The sequence below is a fragment of the Heterocephalus glaber genome, unplaced genomic scaffold, assembly GCF_053883595.1.
Source record: "Heterocephalus glaber isolate CG9 unplaced genomic scaffold, H.glaber_assembly_v1.0 deba00001479, whole genome shotgun sequence".
NCBI lineage: Eukaryota > Metazoa > Chordata > Mammalia > Rodentia > Bathyergidae > Heterocephalus > Heterocephalus glaber.
In genome coordinates, this window is record NW_028258316.1 from 6,169,389 (window position 1) to 6,193,139 (window position 23,751).

Sequence of the window (23,751 nt, forward strand, 5' to 3'; positions counted from 1 at the left end):
AACAGTTACTGGGCCTGGGTGCAATTAGCAAGCAACCCATCAGGTCATTTAGAAGCCATAATTCAGGGGAAAGGCTTTTAATTGGGATCACACTGACCTCAGCTGCACGTAACTCAGCAGAGCCCTGCACTTCACAGCCAGGGTTCTAGGTGTCCATGGCAGCCATCCAGAAGAGGCTATACTTGCCCAGTCCACCATCTTTCATGGCCATTTGAGTCACACAGAGCTTCAGTCTGACTCCTGATATAAAACAACATAGCCGAATTATGGAAAGCAAGAAGCAGGTGCCGCTCATAGCCTGCTAGTACTGGGCAGGGATGTCTGCTACAATGGAACAGAGGAAAGCCGCTTACAGCATGGCAGCAATGGGCACAGAGAGTGGGAAAGAGACAGACAGGATGGGACCAGGGTCAGGATGTCCTCCCCAAGCACATCCCTGACAACCGCCACCTCTTACTAGGTCCTGTGTCCTAAATGTCTCATAGCTCTCATTACTATTAGCTAGTAGCTGAGGAACCTATCATGGATTATCCATGGATGAAGTTAGACAGCTCTGGATCCATTCACCTGGGAAAAGCCCATCAGCTAAACTAAGCCCTGAGCAAATGGAGGGCATCCCAGAACCCAAGTAAAACAACTCTCAGAGTGCAACCCACACCTGCCAGCTCTCCTTGGCACCCTTGGGTGTGGTGGAAAGCAGCAGAAGGGTGAGCCACACTCAGGGCAGTGGCCTGTCCCTACAGAAGAAGCCTTTCTCAGGAGGTATCCCTAGGCAGTGTCTTGGTGCCCTCCCTGGGCTCAGCCCTGTCTAATTGGCGCAGCCTCCTAGCGGAGATGTGCAGCAGCTTCTCTCCCAGGGCCTCATTTTCATTTTCTGGGAGGAAGCTGAGAATCTGTCATCCCTGTGCCCACATGATATAAAAAGTGAACAAAAATAGAAGGATGAGTGCCTGAGGCTCCTCCCCAACTTGGTCTCTTCCTCCTATCATCTCTTCCAGCCCGAGGTTATATAGCAGGGCTTGGGCCCAGAGCCTCTGCTGCTATTATACACAAACACACACACACACACACACTCCCCACCATTTCTGCCTGCAGTCAGCAGAGAGGACAGAAACCATCCAGCAGCCATGACACCTTTCCCTGGCCCCCTGGTTTCCCCAGTTAACATGGGGAAGGTGACAGATGCCTTGCTGAGCCAGAGACTCTCATGAAGATCATAGATACAGGGTCTCACCAACTGCCTGTGTGGGACCTACAGCAGGTGGAGTGAAAGCCCTGGACAGAAGTGAAGACATGAGCTGGATTCCACCAAACAACACTCTCAGACTCCACAGGCTGAGGCCACCAGGTCTGAAATGTCACTTTCAAAAACCCTTCGGAAGTCAATACTGGAAAGGAGCACGTTTAGACTCAAGCCACAGGGACGGTCTTCTCCTTTCTCCTCACCTCCCTTTTAGCTGACATGTAAAGAACATTCCAAAAGGAGCCAGGGCAAAGCTTCTTCCAGGTACTGCAAGAGGGAAATGGATCAGGGCCACCCTGTTCCTGAAGATGCAAGAAGACCCAGGTTTATGCAACCACAGAATCCATTCAATGGGTGTGGGATCCACACCCCAGGTGGCCATGCCTCAGGCAGACAGCAGAAGCCAAAGCCTGTAGGTCCAACCTAGAGGCTGGGCCCGCTGTTCCCTGCAGGGTGTCCCTGGTGTCCAGGAAGAATTCCTGTTGGGAGCCATTCTGAGGCCTCAATGGTGTCATGATGTGATGCTCAAGGACAAGATTACATCAGCATATGATCCTTGTGAACTCAGGATTATTGCTGGCCTCTGAGACATCTGATCCTCCCTCAGATTATAAAATCCTCCTGAATTTGGGATTATCCTGGCCCTGAGTCATCAGATACTCCTTATGAACCAAGACAATAAATAGTGGCAAGCTCAGGGAATATCTTTGTCTTTGCCTGCTCCAAGGCACTGACCTCCTGGTCCCCCTCTCCCCGTATACCTGAAATTACTCAAGTCTCTATTGTGTTTTTTTCTTTAGCCCTTGCTGTGCCCCTTTCTAGGCAGTCAAAGGATTGATAGGCCTCTGATAAATTCCCACCTCACATAAGCAGGACTGCCCTCTTCTGGGACAGAGTTTATCAAAACCAACAGGGCAGGGCCAGGGTATCTTGACCTTGTCCCAGAAAACAGGATATAGCAAGCATCACACACCAGGCACTTCCTGTCTCCCTCTGCAGCTGCAATGCCCACCGCTGCCAGGGGAGAGGCGGAGTTGGTTGGCAGCAGAAAGTGCCTTCTGTCTGCACATTCATTATTGCGCTCACACCTAACTCTGGCCTGGGAAAGGGAGCCACAGGCTGCCAATCAAACAAAAGCAATCTGCTGGTTTTTGTGACAGTAGATACACTGTAGTAATAAAGGTGAAGAGAACCTCCTGCCCAGGACTTTGGGCCTGTTTCTTCCTCCTCTGAGTCTCAGTCCTGCCACCTGTAAACGGGACAACAGCCACTGCTCAAATGTCTGCAGATGATCACATGAGTCAATGACATGAATGTGTGCTCATTATCCAGCAGTCTACACACAAGCCATGTCTGATTAGGCACCCCTTTCTGGGACACCCACTCTGCTAGGGGCCTGCTCTTTATCAGTGTACTCAAGCCTCAAAACGCCGTCAAGAAAGTCAGTCTCTAACACCGACCCTTTTCAAATAAGAGAAACCCATTCAGAGAGGTACAACCACTACCCGAAGTCTCAGCAACTGTATGGAAGCTGGGGCTCAAGCACAAGCCGGGCTGGAATCAGGTCCTAATTTCCTCCTACCTTGGGCATCCTTTTGCAAATCTTAGGCCAAGGAGCTGTGCCTTCTGTATCAAAGAGGGTAGGGGCCATGGCCACGAACAGAGAAGAGCTTTGAAAATGGACAGAAGGCCAGTCGCATCAGGTGCTGACAGCAACAGTGGTGCGACCGGCTGGTCTCGGAGTAAGGTGGTACTTTCTCAGTGATGGTGCCTCAGAGCTTGGTGAGGAGGCAGAGTTGGCATCTAGGTCTGAGTCTGAATTGGAGCTGCAGCCAGAGGAGTTGAAAGAGGAACTTGGGGTTGACCAGATTAAGAAGTCATCATGCCAAAAGGTGAAGAATTGGTCCAACATCAAAAAATATAATCAGGCCGGGGACTTAGCTCAGTGGTTCTGCCGCCTGCTGTGCAAGCCCAAGGACTCGAGTTCGATCCCCGGTACCAAAAACAACAAAACAAAAAACCCCAAAAATATATATATAATTAAAGTTTGAAGATGTCAAAAGGTGAAGAAGGGTTGTTTCAAAATCAAAAGCACAGGACTATACCAGCTCACCATGGATATCATGATGATGATCCGGGTGTGTAAGATGTCCCTCCAAGGCCTGGGGGAATTCCGGGAATATCAAATCATTGAGCCTGTTTACAGAAGAAATCCTGTCTTCTCCTTCTGGAATAGAAAGAAGCAAGGCCGAATTATGTTTGACACCATGGACTTCATTGCAGAGGAGGGTCACTTCCCTCCAAAGGCCATTAAGATCATGCAGAAGCCTTCCTGGAGGGAGGAGCATGAGATCCAGGTCCTCTGCAACATCCTGCAGTCTCTGGATAGCTTCCCAAACTATGAAGAGCCCCTGCAGCTGCTCTTGGCCAAGGTCATGTGCTTTGAACGGTTTGGTTGCAGGCATGTGATCATCAGGAAGGGACAGAAGAACAGCAGCTTTTACTTCATCTACTTAGGGCCAGTCGCAGTGACAGAGGATGAAGATGGCAGCAGTGCCTTCATGGACCCCCACCCGACATTGCTGCAGAAGGGCAGTTGTTTCGGGGAAAAGGCCCTTCTGAATGCATCAGTAAGGTGGGCCACTGTGGTCTGCATGGAGGAGACAGAGTTCCTGGTTGTTGACAGGGAGGACTTCCTTGCTAATAAGCTGGATGAGGAAATTCAAAAGGATACTCAATATTGATTTGAGTTGTTTAGGAACATGGATCTGTTTCAGTCATGGTCTGATGAGAGGCTCTCGCACCTAGTAACCCTGGGCAAGATAGAGCAATTCTCATATGGGCAGCTGATCACAAAAGACTTGGCAGAGTCATCCTGCATCATGTTTATCTGCAAGGGCAGCTTTGAAGTCCTGCGGCTGATAGACCTTGGGACGTCCCCTTACTATTACAAGTGGATCTGGCAGCATCTGGAGTTGATAGACAACAAACCCCTGAGGGCTCACCTCAATGAACCAGATCCTATGGTGAGATTTAAGGAATTCCAGATCAAATCATATCCTGTACAGGACTTTAGCTCTTTGAAACTTCTGGGTCTCCAGGAAGCCAGGAAGAAACGGGGATAACCTTCAGTGGACCAACCAAAACCTCAGGAAATAGTCTCCCCAGGATGCTGGGCCCAAAGATCAATTTGGTGAGCTCCTCAAGGAGGCAGCAGTGGGGGCCTACATGAAAATCCACACTGTGGAGCAAGGAGAAGTTATGGGCTTTCACCAGGCCTTCCTCCCAGAGAACCCACGTGACATGTGACCCTTCATACTGGTGAGCCTGGGAGCTAAGTTGATACAGTTTAGGAGAGAAAATTTTCTTGAATTGATTGATGATGAGACAAGAACAAAATTGACAGAGATGGCGGTTGAATACCCCAGGTACAGAAGCATTTGAGATCCAAGGGTCTTCCAGAAAAAGCAGTGCTTCTTTTAGATTTCCCCCCAGCACATCCAAATGAAGAACTGTTGAGTTCAGGTGACGGCAGAATAATTGTGAAGTATTTGCCAGCGAATATCACAAGTCTAATTCAACCAATGAGCCAGGGAGTTTTAACCACAGTAAAAAGATACTATTGAGCAGGACTTCGCCAGAAGTATATGAAGGAATTGACCCAAAAAATGTTTTGGAAGAATTTGACAGTGTTGGATGCAATTTATGAGGTATCCAGGGCTTGGAACATGATAAAAGCAAGTACCATAACCAAGCCATGGAGAAAACTTTTCCCTGGCAATGGAGAAAATTCGCTTATGAACATTGATGAAGGAGCCATTTTAGCTGCTAACTTACCAACAGTTTTACAGAATACAGAAGACTGTGAACACGTTGACATTGAGAATACTGATCAGTGGTTTGACTCTCGGAGTAATGACTCAAGCTGTCAGGTGCTGACGGACAGTGAAGGTGCTGAGGACCTTGCCACAGCTGCTGAGCAGAAGCCCCACAATAAGACTAAAAAAGCAGAACTGAACCGCGAGAAGCATATTAGCCATAACGCTGCGCTTGAATGGACTGAAAATTTACTGAGGTATCTAGAACAACAAGATGACATGCTTCTGACTGGTAAATTGGTATTACGGAGGCTTCGGACCATAATAAGAAAACAAAAGATCCAAAATAACAAAAATCATTCACAGTGCTCTCAAGTATTTCAGTGTGTTTTCATCTTTGTGACTGTTTATCTGCAGTGGAACTTACCTTGTTTGAAGTGCTGTGGATTCTAAGGCCAAATACATTTTATAAATGATTTTAGGACTAGATGCCATTTTGGATCACCTAAATCACAGCTCTTTAATGTTGATGCTGGTAACTGAGCATTATCATGTAACTTGTCTGTCTACTGTTTTTAACTAGATTATAAGGTACCTAAGGCCAGGGATCTCTGTTTTGTGCTTGAATTCCAGTGTCTAATAAAAGTCCATGCACAAGAAAGAAAGAAAAGAAAAGAAAGAAAACGGACAGAAAAGCTGCCGAGGAGAGCTCCGGGGTGCAGCCTGTGGGAAGAGGGGAGCATATGCAGGAAAAGAAGATCGAGGGGACCTGGGGGAGTCAGGCGGACGCTGCCGCGGGGAGCACACAGAGAGACGCCCGCGCCGCGGCACCGGGAGAGAAGGGGACCGCGGGGACCTGGCGCCTGGAGGACACGGGAGGAAGGCAGAACACAGCGGCACCAGGAGGACCAGGAGGACGGTCCCGGGGACACAGCCCGAGCTGACAAGGACAGGTGACGCCAGGCAGCGGCAGCCGGCGTCTGAATGGGCTTCCGGAGGGGACAAGTTGCATCCTTCCCTCACCTGGCTCAGCCACCCGGGGTCCTTACGCAAGGCCACCTAGCTCCTCTGACAACCGGTTTAGCCAGTTGCTCTCTCAACCTCTCAGCCGATCCGTTACCGGAAGTTATGTCACCAATGGGCGCGGCCAGGGCGGGCAAGGCGAAGCCAACGCTTCAGACACTTCAGAGGCAGAGGTCTCTACACTTTCAGGTAACTGCTTCTCTTGCGCCGGCGCCACGTTGCTTCTGGGCGGACATAAGTGCCCCAAGGCTCGGCCCCCTTAAAGGAACAGGAATCGCTGCAACCTGAGGGGATACGCTAGGCTGGAGCGGAGCAGTGGCTGAAGGTGACTAGTAGCTGCTTCCCGAGGGTGGCTGCCCCTGAGAGCGGGTGCCGAGGCCAAGAGGACCTGGTGAGGGTCCGTGCCTGATGCTGCCAGAACCCTTGATGCGCTTGGTGCCATTCATGTGTTGTGAGGCTTTGTCGTAAAGATCGAACCATTCCTCGGGATAACTTGGGCCCGCCCGCTGCTAGCTGATCTGCGCTGGGACACTGCTTTTTGCATGTAGGTCCCAGTATGGTCGTCCTGGGGGTGAACGGGAAGCCCAAGGTAACAGCCAATTCTGGGCCGAACAGGCCCTGGAACCAAGTCCTTGGGTGCCATCTCGATCTCTGTGGATCCCTCCCGGGTCCTGCTAGTTCCCAGGGTGACAGTAGTAATGTCAGTCAGGTTTTAAGAATAATAATTGTCCATCCGTTGGAGACCTGTGCAGCCATGAAAAGCGACAAGTGTTCAGTGTGAACTAATGGGAGGACTTGCAAGGTACCTTAGGTGGAAAAGTAGGGGTCAGAAAGAACAGTTTGAGCGCTGCTCCCGTTCGTATAAGGTCGCCTGTGTATATGGATGTGGCTAGGAGTATCTGCCATGTGCCTACCCCCTAACTGCTGAGATGCACAAGCTGTTAACTGTCTGGGTTGCAGGAGAACTGGGGTCCTGAGTACCTGGCACGCACTGAGACTGGGACGTACTTGCTACCCAGTGCACAAGGTGATTATCCAAACTAAAATGAGAAGCCGACTATTGAGCCAGTGCCTCTTTCAGCTCTCCTGCTGGAAGGTCTTTTTTCCCCTTTTGATTGAGGACAAAACCTTGGAGAGGTTGAGGAATTTAGCAGAATCACAGCCAGAAAGTGGAGAAGCTGGACTTTGATTGCTAGAGGGGTTTACACAAATGCCCAACCTACCGTGACCAACTCCCTGCTACTAAGGAGCTGTTTTGTTGTCAGTCACACAGTGGGCACCCAGTAACTGTTTAGTGATGGAACAAGTGGGACAGATTGAGAGACAACCTGGGGGATGGCGTGGAAAGAAGCAGACAGTGATAGGGAGAGCTCAGGATGAAGTTCAAGGCTGGCTGCCGGTTTCTAGCCTTGAGAAGGATGTGGATGGGGCACCTCCTCCCTGGTCCTCCATATCCCAGCCTGTAACAGAAGCAACCACATTATCTGGATGTCGTGGCGTACACCTGTAATTCTGGGAGTCTGAGGTAAGAGGATCACGAGATAGAGCTTAGCTTGGACAAGTTAAGAGAAACCCTGTCTGAAAAACAAAAACTAAACAAAGGGCTGGGGATGGAGCTCCCCACAAAGGCCCTGAGTTCAATCCACAGTACTACAAAAAAAGAGAAAAAGATAAAGCAAAGGAAGAATGGACTGTACTTAAAGGGATGATATGAAGTGGTCACCTGTCTGGCTCTCCAGTCTCCTCCCTACCACCTCCCAGCAGGAATCACTTTCAGCGTTAATTTTTTTTTTGGTACCGGGGATCGAACTCAGGTCCTTGCACTTGCAAGGCAGGGGGTGGAACCACTGAGCTAAATCCCTGGCTCACTTTCAGCATTTTGAGCTGTATTTTTTTATGCACTCACACATCTCATATTTCTAAGTAATAAGCTTATACTGCTATCATATTCTTTTTTTGTTTTGGTTGGTTGGTGCTTTTTTTTTTTTTTTGGTACCAGGGAACCATACATGCTAGGCAAGTACTCTCCCCTGAGCTACACCTCCAACTATACAGCCTCATTAAAAAAAAAAAAAATTGCCAGGTGTGGTGGCACACACCTGTGATCCCAGCACTCGGGAGGCTGAGGCAGGAGGATCATAGTGAGTTTGAGGCTGACCTGTGCCTTGCAGTGAGTTCAAGGCCAGCCTGAACTACATAGTGACATCCTGCCTCAGAAAAACAAAACAAGGAATACTTTGTTATCTTACCTCTTTCTGCTTGTGGACGATGCTGAGGAAGCATCATGAAAGTCTCTCTTCTGACTGCCATGGTGTCTAAGGCAGTCTCCTATGGAGCCCAGGCAGCTGTGGAAGCTCTTCTTCAGAGGGCTGAGCTTTGAAACAACTGATGAGTGTGAGAAGCCATTGTGAGCAGTGGGGAACACCCTCGGCTCTGTGGTAATGCGAGATCCAGACATGAAGCGCTCCAGGGGCTGGGGGTTTGTCACTGATGCCACTGTGGAGGAGGTGGATGAGCTATGGATGCAAAGCCACACAAGGGGGATGGAAGAGTTGTAGAACTAAAGAGAGCTGTCTCGAGAGAAGAGTCTCAAAGACCTGCTGCTCACCTAATTGCCGCAGACCAGCTGCAGTCGATGCAGGGTAGGAAGGGGAGAGGTCTTGGGCCGGCGAGTGAGAAAAGAACCTTCGCAAGCAATGTGCAGGTTCCCTCTGAGAAGTCTCAGGGCCCGATTTATTTTTATATCTTTAAGCAATGGCTAGGAGGCATTGGGCAGAACATGTTTACATTTTAGGTTGCCTTAGCAATTTCCATTGAAGTAAAGGTTATTTTTTGCTAAACAGAGTATATTTTTCCTAAGCTGATTCATTTCGTTGAACATCATGAACACATTTTAAAAATTACAATTGTCCCCTTATTTACCCACACCTAAGCAGAACAGAAGGTAACTTAATCAAAATCTCTATATCAGCAGGGGTACAAGCAAGATTTAGTTAATTAAATGTCAAACTTGTGGTCATCAGCTGGCCCTTGAGAAACTGCACAATGGTTAATATAGTTTGCTATTAGCTCTCTATTTTTCTATACCTCTATTCATCTTACTTAAGTGTTATTTGGGTTCATGGTCCATGAGCAGGAGATGTTTACAGTACTTTGAGAAAAACTGAGTAACTTGCCTCCTTAGTGTATTTATCTGTCTTAACTTTCTTTCTATTTCCCATTTCCCACTGTTTCTTACATCTAAAGTCTGTCCTTTCAGTCTCTTTATAAGACCCCTTTAGTAAAAAGAAAGTCATCAATAGAAGAAAGGAGTTATAATAGCGGGAAAACAGAGGGAGTTTTAGGAGAGGTTTCTTTAGAGGTGAGTGTGGCAATAGAACTAAAAAGAACAGGAATTTGGGACTCTTGAGCCAGATTAGATTTCAATACATCATTGTCAATTTGCCTTATGGAGAGTTTGTTGTTAGTCACAAACACAATGACTCCTGTGACCAGAGTAACAATTTTAAACATTATGGCAAGAAAAAAATAAAACATGAGGGTACGATGTGTTCCCCCCTTCTTTTCCCCAAGCTGGAACTTTGTCAAGCAGCCTTGGAGGTCGGTTGGGCTTCGCCACCTAATAGTGAAGATCTTTTTTGGTGGCATTAAAGAAGATACTGAAGGTCCGAGGATTTAGCTCAGTGGTGCCACTGCCTGCCTTGCAACCACAAGGTCCTGAGTTCCATCCCTGGTACCAAAAGAAAAAAAACAAAAAACAAAAAAGAAGAAGATACTGAAAAGCATCACCTACGAGGTTATATTGAACAGCAGGGAAAAACTGAAGTGATTGAAATCATGACTGACCAAGGCAGTGGAAAGAAGAGGGGCTTTGCTTTTGTAACCTTTGAGGACCATGATTCTGTGGACAAGATCGTCATTCAGAAATACCATGCTGGGAACAGGCACAACTGTGAGGTAAGGAAAGCCCTGTCCAGGCAGGAGATGGCCACTGCTTCCTGTAGCCGATGAGGTCAGAGTGGTTCTGGGGAGTGTGGAAGTGGGTTTGGTGGCAATGACAATTTTGTTCATGAAGGAATCTTCAGTGGTCGAGGTGGCTTTGGTAGCAGTGGTGGTGGTTGGATATGGTGGCAGTGGGAACAGCTATGATGGATTTGCTAACAACGGAAGCGAGGGGTTTTTTGCACCGGAAATTGAACTCAGGGCCTTGCACTTGCAATAGAAGCCATGTTGGAGATGGTGGAAGCTACAGTGATTTGGGCAATGACAACAATCAATCTTCCAATTTGGGACCCATGAAGGGAGGAAACTTTGGAGGCAGAACCTCCCGGCCCTGTGATGGTAAAGGCTGATACTTTGCTGAACCACGAGATAAAGTTGGCTCTGTGGTTCCAGCAGTAACAGTAGCGGTGACAGTGGCAGGAGCTTTTATTTATTTATTTATTTATTTTTATTTTTTATTTTTTATTTTTGGTACCGGGGATCAAACTTGGGTCCTTGCACTTGCACAGCAGGCAGCAAACCGCTAAGCTAAATCCCCGGTCCAAAGCAGAAGCTTTTAATATTGCCAGGGAACAGAGCTCAGTGGGAGAGGAGCAGCAGAGAAGTGACAGGGGAGCTAAGGGTACAGCAGATTTGTGAACGTAGCCAAGCACAGAGGTGGCAGGGCCTCGCTGCAACAAAGAACACGTGTTTTAGACAATACTTGTGTGTATGGGCAAAACTGCTCCAGGACTGTATTTATGGCTAATTGTAGAACAGGTTAGTTTTATTTTAGTTCAGTTCTGTGGAGAGTATAAAGCATTCCAACAAAGGTGGTTTTTTGTTTTGTTTTGGTTTTTTTGCTGTACCAGGGATGGAACTCAGGACCTTTTCGTTTGCAAGGTAGGTGTGGTACCACTGAGCTAAATCCCCAGCCCTAACAAAGGGTTATAATGTAGACTTTTTTGTTTTACAGTAATGCTGTTTGATTATGACACTGAATGAATGTGCCTTTTAAAAAAATGTTATAGGTAAAGTTAGTCTAGGCTGAAGCCATCTTGGTAAACATCTCCACCAGTGAGAAGTTAGAATTCCTTCAGGATGATAGCAGGTTTCACTTAAAATTGATTTATAATTGCATGGGCAAAGACACCATTGTCTTCAGAAACCTTGGTGTGTTTGACTGATGTGACCTTCTGATTTTGTCCATTAAAAAGGTTATCCAGGGCCGGGGATCTAGCTCAGTGGTTCCACAGCCTGCCTTGCAAGCGGAAGGACCCGAGTTCGATCCCCGGTACCAAAAAAAAAAAAAAGGTTATCCAAGGAAAGTCAGTTATTTGATTATAAAGATGATTGATAGCACATCCTATACAATGTCTAGATTGTATAATGGTACCAGATAAAATGATAGACAAGATTGAAGCTTGTGTATCATCCATTATCCTGTGGTATCAATAAATACTTTAATTCTGTTATTAAAAAATCAAACTGTAAGACCAGGGATTTAGCTCAGTGGTTCTGCTGCCTGCCCCCCAAGGACAAGGATCCGAGTTCGATCCCAGGTACAAAAAAAAAAAATCAACTGTAAAAAAAAAAATCAAACTGTATACAGTTTTTTTTGTTGTTTTGGTTTGGTTTTGGTTTTTTGGGACAGGGGCTCAATATGTAGCCCTGGTTGGCCTTGAACTCAGGATGATCCTCCTTCCTCATCCTCCTAAGGACTGGGATTACAGGCATGCACCAGCAGAGAAAGCCGTGACATTTGTTTTTTACTCATTGTGGCTAGTGTTAGCTTGTGGGCCAAGACAAGTGCACAGTTTGGGAAAGAGGCATGGATGGAAGTGGCAAATAAAATAACGGGTGGCCATGTGCAGATGAAAATGAGTGTCACATTCGGCTTTAAAGCCTGCTACCAGATGCAGCTGTAGAATTAAATACATCAACTCACTGATCATTCTAAAGCCCGCTACTAGCTATGGCTTGTCACTTGACACTCATTGATAGGGCTTTGACATGAGTTTCCAAGCAAATGACTTATGATGGTCTCCATACATTCAGACCTCTCTGCTAATGTTCATCTGTATTTGCGCCACTCTGGATCCCTTTAATGCACAGTTCACAGTGCAGTTTGTCTTCCTGTGAGAACTCAGTGCCACCCCTCATCTGTCAGGAAGTGGAGCTCCGCCATAAATACACATGAAGCTTCCCTCATTTGCCCCAGCCACCTCCTGCTGTGGGGCATAGTTCCCAACAGGTGATGGATATTTCCTGATCTGAGGCCCAGGAGTTGGGGACCCCTACTGATAGAGTTTCCATCCATTTGAATGAGTTGATTGCATTCTATGGTGTCACTTAGCATGTTCTTCTGTCCTTTGTATTTTAGTAACTCAGTGTGGTCTGAGGTAGGTTCACTTTTACAGCTGAATAAATAGCTGGTTCATGTTTGTATTTCCAGAGTCAAAATACGATGTTGGGTTGATGCCACTGTGATGCTAGCAGCTGTCAGTGAGCCTCATCTGGGTCATTTTGTTTTTCATTGGAAGGGATATGCATTTTGAAAAAAAGATCACTCTAGTTCCAGGGCAGTGTGTGTGTGTGGCCAGAGTTGTGATAACTTAGTGGAATAATTGTGCACTTCCCAGGTGCCTGGCACATAGTGATACACTTTTGTTGCTGTTAGAACTCTGTGTGGGGGACCTAAGTTGTGACTTATAGCCATTCTCTGGCCCAGGCTGTCTCTTCCTCCTCCTCTGAGCCTGGAGGGGAATCATCAGCAGTGCCTGGGATCTGAGAGGCATGCTCTGGAATGCAGCAGCCATCTGTGTGCCTCTGGTGGGGCTCCTCCGAGGAAGGAAGGCTGGCGCCCCACTCACACAGGGCTTGCACCAGGCTGTAAGTGCTCCCCCCGGCAGTGTGCCTCCTGCATGGCCTGGGGCTCCTGGGTCTGGCTTGGCCCTGGCTTCCAAGCTATGCCTGAGCCTCCTCCTATAGGAAGACTTCCCTGACTACAGCCCTTCCAGCAGCTCTCCCTGGCCCTTGCTTCTGTAGTCTGGAACTTGTAGCTCTGCATTGAGTCAGCGTGGGCACTGCTGCTGCCTGCCTATCATCCCTGGGTTCACCCCAGCAACTCATATGCAGTAGGTGCTCTACCATGTTGCTTACACAATGACCCAAGGACAGACACTGTCTGCTCATTACCAAGCATGGGATGCCACTCCTGAAGGTCAGGACATTGAGCACCCCATGTTCCTGGCAGCCCCCGTTGTTTCCATCGACTCCCAAACCCATTCAGCTGCACTCACTTCCATTGCTCTCCCTTCCGAGCTCTGCCCCCTCCACTCCTCCCTTCTCTGATCCCCTCACCCCAACTCCCACATCCCCTGCTCCAGAGTCCTCACTGAAGCATGCTCATTCCCGATGCAGTGCCTCTGTCATCAATCCAGATGCTACCGATTGTAAGCCTTGCTGCCCCCTCAGGGATCAGCCAGAAGAAATGCCAGTTAGGCTGTGGCTAGGGATCCTAAGACACACTTGAATTCCAAGATCATGCCACGTGAAAAAACACGTCAGATCCAAATAGCATGCTCCTCATACAAAACACTGGGAAACAAAAACAAAAACAAAATACACTGGGAAACATAAAAGCAGACACAAGAAGCAAAATCACTTTCTGGGCCGAGGATTTAGCTCGGTGGTGCGGCGCCTGCCTCGCAAGTACAAGGTCCTGAGTTCAATCCCCAGTACCGGGGGAAAAAAATAAAAAATAAAAAATCACCTTTGTAATCCCAACCCCCAGAGGCAGGCTTTGCAGACATTTTGATAAATGTCCTTCCAAACTTATTTTTCCTACTCATATATTGTCATAGAAAACATGTCTGTAGATAAAAATATAAAGTCTTTTTCTCGTCACAAAACAGTTATTATACTCTATCATACGATTTGGGAGACTGTTTTATTTTTTCTTTGTTTGTGTCCTTTTTTTGTTTTTTGGTACTGGGGATTGAACTCAGGTCTTTGCCCTTATGAGGCAGGCAGTGGCACCACTGAGCTAAATCCCCAGCCCTTTTTACTTTATTTTTAAAATTTAATTTTTTGCAGGCCGGGGATTTAGCTCAGTGGTGCCACTGCCTGCCTCCCAAATGCAAGGTCCAGAGTTTGATCCCCAGTACCAAAAAAAAATTAATTTTTTGTATTACTGGGGATTGAACCCAGGGCCTTCACACTCAGCTACATCCCTACCCCCTTTTTTATTTTTTATTTTGAGACAGGTTCTCATGAGGTCTCCTAGCCCAGGCTTTGCTTGAACTTGCAATCCTCCTGCCTCAGGCTGTCAGAGTGCTTGGGCCACAGGCCTGCATCGCCTACCCGGCTCAGCCTGTTTTATTGATTAGTACACATTCCTGTAAAATGTGATCATAGTCTCCCCCTTTTATTTTTTGGTTATTTTTGATGCCAGGGATTGAACTCGGGACCTTGTGCCTGTGAGGCAGGTGCCAGAACCACTTAGCTAAATCCCTGGCCCTCCCACATGTTTTAAACATTATAATAAAATATTTATTTTAGGAAATTTGGAAAATAATAAAATTATAAGAAAGTAAATTAAAAATATCTATTAACCAACAGACCAAAGACAATGACCACTGACATTCTGGTGACAACGTGGTTGTCCCCGACAAGGTCTTCCCTCCTGCTGAGCGATTCTGCCAGGGACGGGCACTGAGTGCTGGCCGAGGAACAGGGCAGACAGAGCCAACAAAGCCCCCACTGGGCCTCAGGCCCCAGGCTGGCTGCGTACCAGGATCCCAGCTGTGAAGGAGTCAGGCCTTGCAAGGCCATCCAGGCCCCTTGGAGCCCAGCCTGGGGCTGACACTGCTGTGGCCACCGACAGGGTCCCGGAAACTTCTCCTCTGACCCCGGCCAAGGTCACCTGGCCAAGGCAGGCTGAGCCCAAGGTGGCTGTCAGGCCAGGACAGCGGCTGTGCCCTGTGGGAGAGCAGCCCCGGAAGAGCCTCAAGGAGGGGAGTGGTGGGCTGGGGCTGAGGCCCCCTGAGGCCCCCCAGGCCTGAGTGTGTCCCCTCCTGAGTGAGGACGCAGTCTGGGGTCACAGGCCAGGGTCTCCATGTGTTTGCTTGGGTGTCACCACATCCGTCCGCCCTAGACCCCTCCATTTTCTCATCTATAAATGGGCCCAGCCAGGTCATTCTTAAGTTAAACAGCAGTCCTGAGCAAGTCCCCTGTAAGTGATGCTGCTGCTGTCCCCGGTGCCACTGTCCTCCTTGTTTCCTCTCCTCAGCCTTCAGCCCCTCTCGACTCTCACTTGAACCCTGCCACATCTAGGCCTGTAGACTCCACCCACAGGTGGGAACCAGGGGTGAGGCTGGATGGAGCCTTCAGGTGAGGACAGGCCAGGCCAGAAAAGCAGGCTGAGGCTTCCCACCCACCTGTTAGCGTCTACCCTCCTCTGTCTCTTCCCTGAAGTAGCAGGGTGTGGCTCTGTCCCAAAAGCAGCTCTCTGGCACCACCAGTCACTGATGTTGACTGTGACCTTCACTTGCTCTGTCCTCAGCTCACCATGGCCAGACTCCTGCAGGCCCGCAGACTGGAGGGGACGGAGCACAACCCCTGGTGAGTGACAGGCCCTGGGGTGCCTTTCCTTCCAGGCTTGGGCCGGCAGGGACTCGGTGTCCAAGAGAGGGAAGACCCCAGGTAGCAGCTTGGTCTGCAGTCTGGGCTTTTATCCTGCTTGGTTGTGGCTCTGTGAGATTTAATGACACCTTGCCTCCTAAAAGTAATGGGGGTACAGGTAGGTCAGTGGTAGAGCTCTTGCCTAGCATGCATAAGGCCCTGGATTCAATCCTGGGTACCGAAAAAGAAAAAGTACGACTGGTTTTTCTTTCACACTTGGCTTATGTATAGCATCTTGTGTTTTGCAATGAACTTGCACCTCCTCCACCTCCTGGAATGCTGCACCTGCTGGGAAGGGGAGCTGGACCCAGAGGGTCACTCTCAGGGTTTGGGCTCAGCCCCACAACACCTCAGATCCAGCTGCTCTTCAGATCCCGCACTTCAGATCCAGCTGCACACACAGGCTGTGGTTTGAGGCTGTGAGGCACATGGATGGGATTTTAATGGGGCACCAGATCCATCAGAGGTGATTTAGGTGGCCCTTTCGGATATCCTCTCCAATCGCTTCTAAGCCTTTTGGCTAAGATCAAGTGTGGATATCCTGGTCTTGGTATGTAGTCCAGGCTGGCCTCCAACTCTTGGGAATACGCTTGCCTCAGCCTCCTGAGTGCTGGGATGAAAAGTGTGTCCCACCACACCCAGGACAACATCCTGTTCTTGAAAAATAAAGAGAGTTAGGGGTTTGGCAGGAGTTCAGCTCGGCTGTATAAACGTTACACTGGCTGACACCTCCAGGAACACCTAGGCACACAGCCATCTGAAAGCCCTCAGGACTCAGCCCTTCTTCGATTTCATGGAAGCTTCATTTCATGGATAAAGATGGATTCAGTTGTTGACCACTGGTGTAGGCCCTCCATCTTCAGCCCCTCCCCATTCCCACAGTCTAAGGGGTGGGCTTTCCAACCCTGAATCAGACAGTCAGTTCCTCTGGCCACCAGCCCCAAGCATCACCCAGCCAGGAGTTCCACCTCTGTCACCTCCTGAGCCACTCATCCTGCTGGGCATTCAGGGGTCTCCATGACTGTGTGCCAGAAAACAGGCTTGGAGACCAGACACGTTTCACAGTGGCCAGTGTTCGGAGGGAAGAAGTTGCAGGCTGAGCAAGGCCACAAGGCTCTCCTCACTGGCAGACCTAGAGGCCTGTCCTGAAGGGCACCTCTACAGGACCTTGAGCCTGGCTCCTCTGTCCCAAGTATCATGGAACATTCTGTGATCAATCGATTGATTGATTTTGTACTGGAGGAGCTAGCCAGGCTGGACCACTGAGCTACACCCCCTCGGCCTCATTAATATTTTGTTGTTGTTGTTGTTAAGTTGCCCAAGCTGGCCCCAAACTTGGCATCCTCCTGCCACAGCCTCCAGAATGTTGGAATTGCAGGCATGTCCCATGGCACACAGTTTGTTCAACAGGTGTTTTAAAAGAATGGAGTACAGCTGGGGATGTGGCTTGGTAGCAGAGCACTTCCTTGGCATTTGCCAGCCCCAGACTTCCGTCCAGGAAGGAAAGGAGGGAGGAAGGAAGACAGAAGGTAGGCTTGGGGTATGGCTTAGTGATAGGGTGCTCGCCTGGTATATGCCCTAGGTTTAATCCTCAGCACAGAAAAAATAAAAAGAATAGGACCCAGAAGAAAATGCTGCAGTAGATCACACCAAGGACAATGCTTTTGCTCTACAGGGTTTGGGATATAAACATGATTTCATGAGTCTTGACTGAAGACGTTCAAACACCCTCTGTGACCATGAGAGGGCGCCAGGTCTTGCCCACCTTGTCTCAGAGCTGGGGACCAGTTACCCTCAGCGAGCTGGGGGCAGATGCTGTTGTCCAGCTCTCCAGATTGGGCCTCTTGCATGCTCAATGACCTGGAGGGGATAGGCTGAAGCTCAGGTCGGGTGGAGAGGTCGGCTGCCCCTGACTCCATGTTTCTCCCCAGGGTGGAGTATGTCAACCTGGCCAATGAGTACAAAGATGCTGTCAACTTGGGCCAGGGCTTCCCGAACTTCCCACCCCCAGACTTTGCCTTAGAAGCCTTTCAGCAGGCCGTCAGCGGGGACCACATGCTCAACCAGTACACCTCGGCATTTGTGAGTCCTGGGATTTCCCTGGGGAAGAAGGGGCAGGCCTGTCAAGACATCAAGGGCACACAGGGGTCAGGGTTTTAGGGACAGAACCCGGGGAATTCAGTGCGGCCAATGTTCAGTTTGCTGAGCATCCCCTCTGGCCCAGGCTCTGAGGTGGGACAGGGAACAGAAAGGAGGGAAAAAAACCTGGGAATGGATGAGAGGGAGTAAGGGAGGGCTGCCTGAAGGAGGTGACACCTAACCAAGCCCTGACACACAAGCTGCTGATTGGATTAGACTCGAATTCCTAACTCTGTGTGTGCTTGTGTGTGTGTGTGTGTGTGTGTGTGTGTATTGGAGGTGGGACCCAGGGTCCACACACTGAGCTACATCCCCAGCCCTTTTTATTTTGAATTTTGAGAAAAGGTCCCACTAAATTGCTCAGGACGGGCTCGACCTTGCAGGCTACTTGTCTCGGCCTCCTGGCACTGGCATGCCCAGTGGAAATCCAGACTTTCTATAAAAGACTCACAGGAGATATTTGCCACCCTTACACTGGAACAGTGGCTCTTCACCTGTGGTGTGTCCCCATACTGCTGGGAAGGATTTTTCCCGACATGCTGGTCAGTGTGATGTTGCATCGTGTGCCCTAAGTGGCCACAAGTGGACACAGTGTCCTGAATGATCTCACTGCACAGCACATCGCAGGCACCTTCCCTTCAGCACAGCCTCCTGATGAAGCCTGCAGACTTCCTGCGGCACTGGCTCCCTGTGTGGGTTTTCCTTACGGGTTCTACACCCATGGGATGCTTCTGGTATTCACTATGTGACCAGTGCCCCAGTGAATCCACTCTGGACATCTTTGGATACATGTGGGTTTCCTGAAGATAAATTACTTCAAGTAAGAGAATGTGGGGACTCCTTTGTCTGCCTGTCCTGCCAGCAGTGGGTATACTCAGTATTTTGTTCGGTTGGGGTTTGGTTTGGGGTTTTTTTGGTACCAGGGATGGAACGCAGAACCTTGCGCTGCCGAGGCAGGCACCAGAACCACTGAGCTAAATCCCCGGCCCTGTTTGGTTGGTTTTTGAGACAGAATCTCACTATGTAGTTCAGGCTGGCCTTGAACTTGCAATGGTACTCCTGCCTCAGCCTCCCGACCCCCTTTGGTTTAGCTGTTAGGAGATCTATTGCCCTCTGATGTTGTACGGCCACTGCTATTCGAGAGTCTATCTGGTCTTGAAGCACGGCAATACTCTGGGCAAGTTCGTTTAGGCTGGCTGTTACGCTTTAGCTGACATGGATTTATTTCATCTATATGATCAGTTCTAGGGGACAGACCAGCCCTCAGGTAGAGGGCCATAAAGGTTTGAACATAGGGCACCTCTGACTGTATTTTTTGTTCTTTACAGTAGACATATAATTGAAATATGGTTTTCAATTCAATTGAAATTTCAGGCTGCCAAGGGGCGGCCATGTCTCATTTCTCCTGGGTGGATGCATAGGTCATTTTCTAATACACAGGGATATACACTGATCTCAGAATGGTCTTAGTGTGGGACTCGTCCCACTGGTTAAGAAGACATCTGAGTGGGGACTCGGAAGGAATAGATGAGGTTGTTCCCCTGTGTAGACAGGAGGAGCAAAATTAGGACCTAGGTTTAGGCTCCCAGGGGTTTAACCTGGTCAGGCTGCTCTTCCCTCCAGGGTTTAACCTGGTGAATTTGAGTTTCCTTTTAAGCCACCTAGGGGTTTTATTACCTGGCTAGTCTGAATTCCTTTAAAGTCATCAGGAGTTTAGCCAATTAAGAAGGGAACTAGACCCATCCATCCTAGAGACAACTTAATTCACTAGATTAAGCCATAAAACATACACATCTGGTGACAGAACCTCAAAGTGCTGACAAAAGGGACTGGAGTGCGAAAGGAGAAAGGGACTCCAGTGGAAAGAAAAAAAGGGCTATTTGCAGTTTTAAAACATCTCTGGCATCAAGACCTCCAAGTGAGCCACTGTCTCTGACCTCTTCCTCAGTCCCAGTCACTCAATTTCAAATCCTCCTGCTTGTTTCCTCACCCAGGCTCAAGGCAAAACCAACTTCATTGACGTTTGTTCTCCCCCACACAAACATGCTCTTGCTGTAGCTTTTTGCTGAGTTCCTTGGTTGAGCTAGATGGGAATATTTTCTCTAGCTCTCTGCCACTCCACAGCCCTAGATGAACTCTGAACAGATGGGCTGGATGGGAAAGGCAGGAGAGGAGGTGAAAGGGCTCTGAAGGCAGCTGGCAGTGCCCCATGCCTGCCACTAGGGGGCGCTAGAATAGGCTGGGCACAGTTTAGCAAGGGGTTGAGCCTGGGCACCTGATCCTCTGCCCCAACAGGGTCACCCACCGCTGACCAAGGTCCTGGCAAGTTTCTTTGGGAAGCTGCTGGGACAGGAGTTGGACCCACTCACAAATGTGCTGGTGACCGTGGGAGCCTACGGGGCCCTGTTCACAGCTTTCCAGGCGCTGGTGGATGAAGGAGATGAGGTGAATGGTGAGGCTCTTGGGTGGGCAAGGGGACAGGGCCGTGCTGACCCCGGCTGACTCTACCCTCCTTCCAGGTCATCATCATTGAACCTTTTTTTGACTGTTATGAGCCCATGACCCATATGGCTGGAGGTCACCCTGTGTTTGTGTCCCTGAGGCCGGTGAGATGTTGGGTCAGTGGGTGGCAGAGGGAACCAGAAGGAGCTGGGCTGGGCTGGGAGAAGAAGAAGGAGCCCGGTGTCTGTGAGCTGGGACAGACACTGGGGCAAGGTGCCCAGTGATAGGCAGGGACATTCGGCCAGCCCCTCCCACCACTTCCTGCAGAGCCCCAGCCAGGATCATCAGGACCTGGATTCTTGCAGCAACTGGCAGCTGGATGCCACGGAACTGGCCAGCAAGTTCACGCCTCGAACCAAAGCTCTGGTCCTCAATACACCCAACAACCCCCTTGGGAAGGTACCTGGGGATCGAGCTTCGCGGGGGTCCCAGTGACAAGCGCAGGAACCACACAGGGCTTCAGGACTGGGATGTGGGCATGGACAGCGGTCTCTCCTAGTGCTTCCTCATGTGTGAAGCAGGACCTGAGAGGACCGTGTCACCAGGTCATGGCGCTGAGGTCTGTGGGAAGGTACAGGGAAGGCCCTAGTGCCCGCCAGTGCCACTGCTAACACTGAGCAGGCCCAGTCCCAGCTGATGGCCTGCGCCTCCCTGGTCCCACAGGTGTTCTGCAAGGCAGAACTGGAGCTGGTGGCCAGCCTGTGCCAGCAGCATGACGTGCTATGCATCAGTGACGAGGTCTACCAGTGGCTCGTCTATGACACACACCAGCACGTCAGCATAGGTGAGCCGAGCTGGCCTGCATCTCCCTGGACACTGTGACCAGGCACTGAGCCCCAGCTGGAGACCTAGACCCGGGCTGGGAATCTATACTTGTGTGACCGTGGGCAGCAACTTCACCTCTCTGAGGACGGGGCCACAGCAGCATGTCCCTCCCCAGGCTGTCCTGAGGATGAGATCAATAAGTCCTGTCTGTAGCTTAGTGGGTGGCCATGTCCCCAGTGTGGAGAGTCCATGTCTGCACCTGGGCCCAGGCCACCCCTCCCTGCTCATCGCCCTTGCTCAGCGGTGGTTCTCTTTGGCCCTGGGCAGCCAGCCTCCCTGGCATGTGGGAACGGACCCTGACCATCGGCAGTGCTGGCAAGACCTTCAGCGTCACCGGCTGGAAGGTGAGTCCATGCAGTGTGGGGTGTGGGAGAACCCTCCCTTGTGGTCCTTGGCAGCGATGCCAGCCATGGGAGTGGAGAAAGGATTGACCAGGTCTCGAGGGCCTCACCCGCTCGCTGCCTGTGTCCCTGGTCCAGGTGGGCTGGGTCCTGGGTCCCGATAACATCATGAAGCACCTGCGGACTGTGCACCAGAACTCTGTCTACCACTGTCCTACTCAGGCCCAGGTGAGAAGGGCCAGGACTGGGCGGGGGCAGGAACAAGCAATGAGAGACCCCGTTTGGCACAGTGGCAGCGCATCCCTGACCTGTTTGTCCATCCTCCCTATACAGGCCGCAGTAGCTCAGTGCTTTGAGCGGGAGCAGCTCCTCTTTGGCCAACCCAGCAGCTACTTTGTGCAGCTCCCTCAGGCCATGCAGCGCTGCAGGAACCACATGATTCACAGCCTGCAGTCTGTGGGCTTCAAGCCTGTGGCCTCACAGGGTGGCTACTTCCTCACTGTGGACATCTCCAACTTCAGTGAGTGACACTGACTGTACCCAGTGGCAGGGTGTAGGGGCTGGAGACTTGGTCATGCCTAGGACTCAGCATGGCCTCTGTCCCCAGAGAGCAAGATGCCTGACCTGCCTGGTGCTGCTCATGAGCCCTATGACAGATGCTTCGTCAAGTGGATGATCAAGAACAAGGTAGGCAGGGCCTCTGCCCATGCAGCCTGGTGGCCAAGGGTGCCCAGTGCAGAGGCACCACCTGGACTTGACTGTGAGCCCTGGTACAGGTTCCATCCACTCCAGTAAGTAGGGCCCCTGACTTTAATTTGCATGACAATGCAGTGCTGGGCTTCAGTCTTCCCATCTGCATAGTGAGGAGCTGGGCCATTACTCTGAAGTCTGTCCAGGTCACCCCTGTGATTCTCAGACTCATTTCCTCTCTGGCTCTGCCCTGGCCTGTGGCATGGTCTGCCCCCTCCTGGCAGCTTCTGCCACTGCACACATGCAGGGACCTAGCTTTCCCTGCTGCCCCTCATGGGAAGCTCCCCTGAGCTGTGACTGCTGGACCACAAGGCCATGTGAGACCTGTGCTTCCTCCCCTCCAGGGCCTGGTGGCCATTCCAGTCTCCTTCTTCTACAGCGGGCCACATCAGAAGGACTTTGACCACTACATCCGCTTCTGTTTTGTGAAGGTAAGGGTGGGGCTGGGGGCCCTTCCTGTGCTTCGGGAGGCCGCTGGGTGTGGGGTGGAAGGAAGGCCACATGTGTGTCACTGCAGGAGGAAGCCACATTGCGGGCCATGGATGAGAAGCTGCAGAAGTGGAAGGCCAAGCTCAAGTTGTAAGGTCGCTCCTTGCCACACTGGTGCCTCTTTGCCCAGGTTCCAGCCATTCCCACATCAGGGAGCTGGTATTGGGTGACCACTGCTCTGTGATCTGTACTGTTGCTAGGTACAAGCCTACCTTGGTCTGGGTGTCATCTGCCCCCTCCCCTGGTGCCAGGAACTCCTGTGTCGGGAGGAGAGGGGTCTGAGAGCTCTCTGCCCCACCCTGGGTCTGTTGTAGGCTCTTGAGTTTCTTCTGGCCTCCCCTGTCTTTGCTGGGGAGAATTGGCCCCATAGCAGCCCCTGAATCCCAGCCCTGTCCCCCACCGTTTTCTAGCTGCAGCTGGCATTCAGGCATTGCCTCTACCTTTCCGCATTTAACCTTGACCTCAGGAAGTTCAATTCAGTCTTGAGTCTTTTTTGTGTAATAAAATTTTAAATTATTCAAACTCTAGTTGCCACCATGTCTCTGCCTTAGACAGTGGGACTGATTGCTGAGTGGGGCTTGGTGAGAATGGAAGGAGCGGAAGTTCAGAGCCAACCTCTTCTTTTTGTACAGTAGTGTGTGTATGTGTGTGTGTGTGTGTGTGTGTGTGTGTGTGTGTGTGTGTGTGTGTTAAAGGCAAGGCCCAAAAAAGGCTGGGGACTTTGGGCTTGTCTGAAGTCAATGTTACCTTCATTTGTACTGTTCTTTGGTAAATGTAGATTAAATTGACAACCAAAATAATTTATGGGACATGCAGGGTGTGGTGCACATGCTTGTAATCCCAGTACTAGGAGCCTGAGGCAGGAGAATCGCTGTGACATCCGGGCCAGCCCCCTCGAATTGTGACCCTCTAAACCCATGGCCAAAGGAGTTTTTTATGAATAACAAAAAAGCCA

The 23,751-nt window shown here is 50.1% G+C and overlaps 1 protein-coding gene, 1 long non-coding RNA gene and 1 pseudogene across 11 annotated transcripts in view; 2 read left to right on the top strand and 1 right to left on the bottom strand.

Moving 5' to 3' along the window:
- Positions 1 to 6,240, bottom strand: part of LOC147826055 (uncharacterized) — a 17,892-nt gene extending 11,652 nt beyond the window's left edge. For both annotated transcript variants that reach the window (XR_015439734.1, XR_015439733.1), the window contains exons 1-2: positions 6,085 to 6,240; positions 98 to 240 (exon numbers count right to left, since the gene is read on the bottom strand). This is a non-coding gene — a long non-coding RNA (uncharacterized LOC147826055). The remainder of the gene's footprint in view (positions 1 to 97; positions 241 to 6,084) is intronic.
- LOC101700050 (cyclic nucleotide-binding domain-containing protein 2 pseudogene) lies at positions 3,307 to 4,459 on the top strand (annotated as a pseudogene).
- LOC101714047 (kynurenine--oxoglutarate transaminase 1) lies at positions 6,086 to 23,318 on the top strand. 9 transcript variants are annotated; one of them, XM_004849171.4, is made up of 14 exons: positions 6,181 to 6,273; positions 9,658 to 10,041; positions 15,632 to 15,690; positions 17,682 to 17,832; positions 20,185 to 20,334; positions 20,409 to 20,495; positions 20,659 to 20,790; positions 21,055 to 21,175; positions 21,484 to 21,560; positions 21,696 to 21,785; positions 21,891 to 22,077; positions 22,165 to 22,244; positions 22,652 to 22,738; positions 22,825 to 23,318. In XM_004849171.4, the coding sequence occupies exons 2-14, from the start codon at positions 9,922 to 9,924 to the stop codon at positions 22,888 to 22,890; spliced, it is 1,407 nt and encodes a 468-aa protein (XP_004849228.2). In that variant the 5' UTR covers positions 6,181 to 6,273; positions 9,658 to 9,921; the 3' UTR covers positions 22,891 to 23,318. The 9 variants fall into 9 exon arrangements, with proteins under 9 accessions (XP_087038838.1, XP_004849227.3, XP_004849228.2 ...); XM_013073651.3 differs by lacking the exon at positions 9,658 to 10,041 and adding an exon at positions 12,797 to 12,957 and having other exon boundaries at positions 6,223 to 6,273; XM_087182714.1 differs by lacking the exon at positions 9,658 to 10,041 and adding an exon at positions 12,797 to 12,957 and having other exon boundaries at positions 6,253 to 6,409.
- Positions 23,319 to 23,751: the final 433 nt, after the last annotated feature.

Coding starts and splice junctions, on each gene's coding strand:
- LOC101714047 (XM_004849171.4), top strand. CDS start 9,922: ATGACTGACCAAGGCAGTGGAAAGAAGAGGGGCTTTGCTTTTGTAACC. Junction 21,176..21,483: donor ACACCAGCACGTCAGCATAG/GTGAGCCGAGCT, acceptor GGCCCTGGGCAG/CCAGCCTCCCTGGCATGTGG. Junction 22,245..22,651: donor AGTGGATGATCAAGAACAAG/GTAGGCAGGGCC, acceptor CCTCCCCTCCAG/GGCCTGGTGGCCATTCCAGT.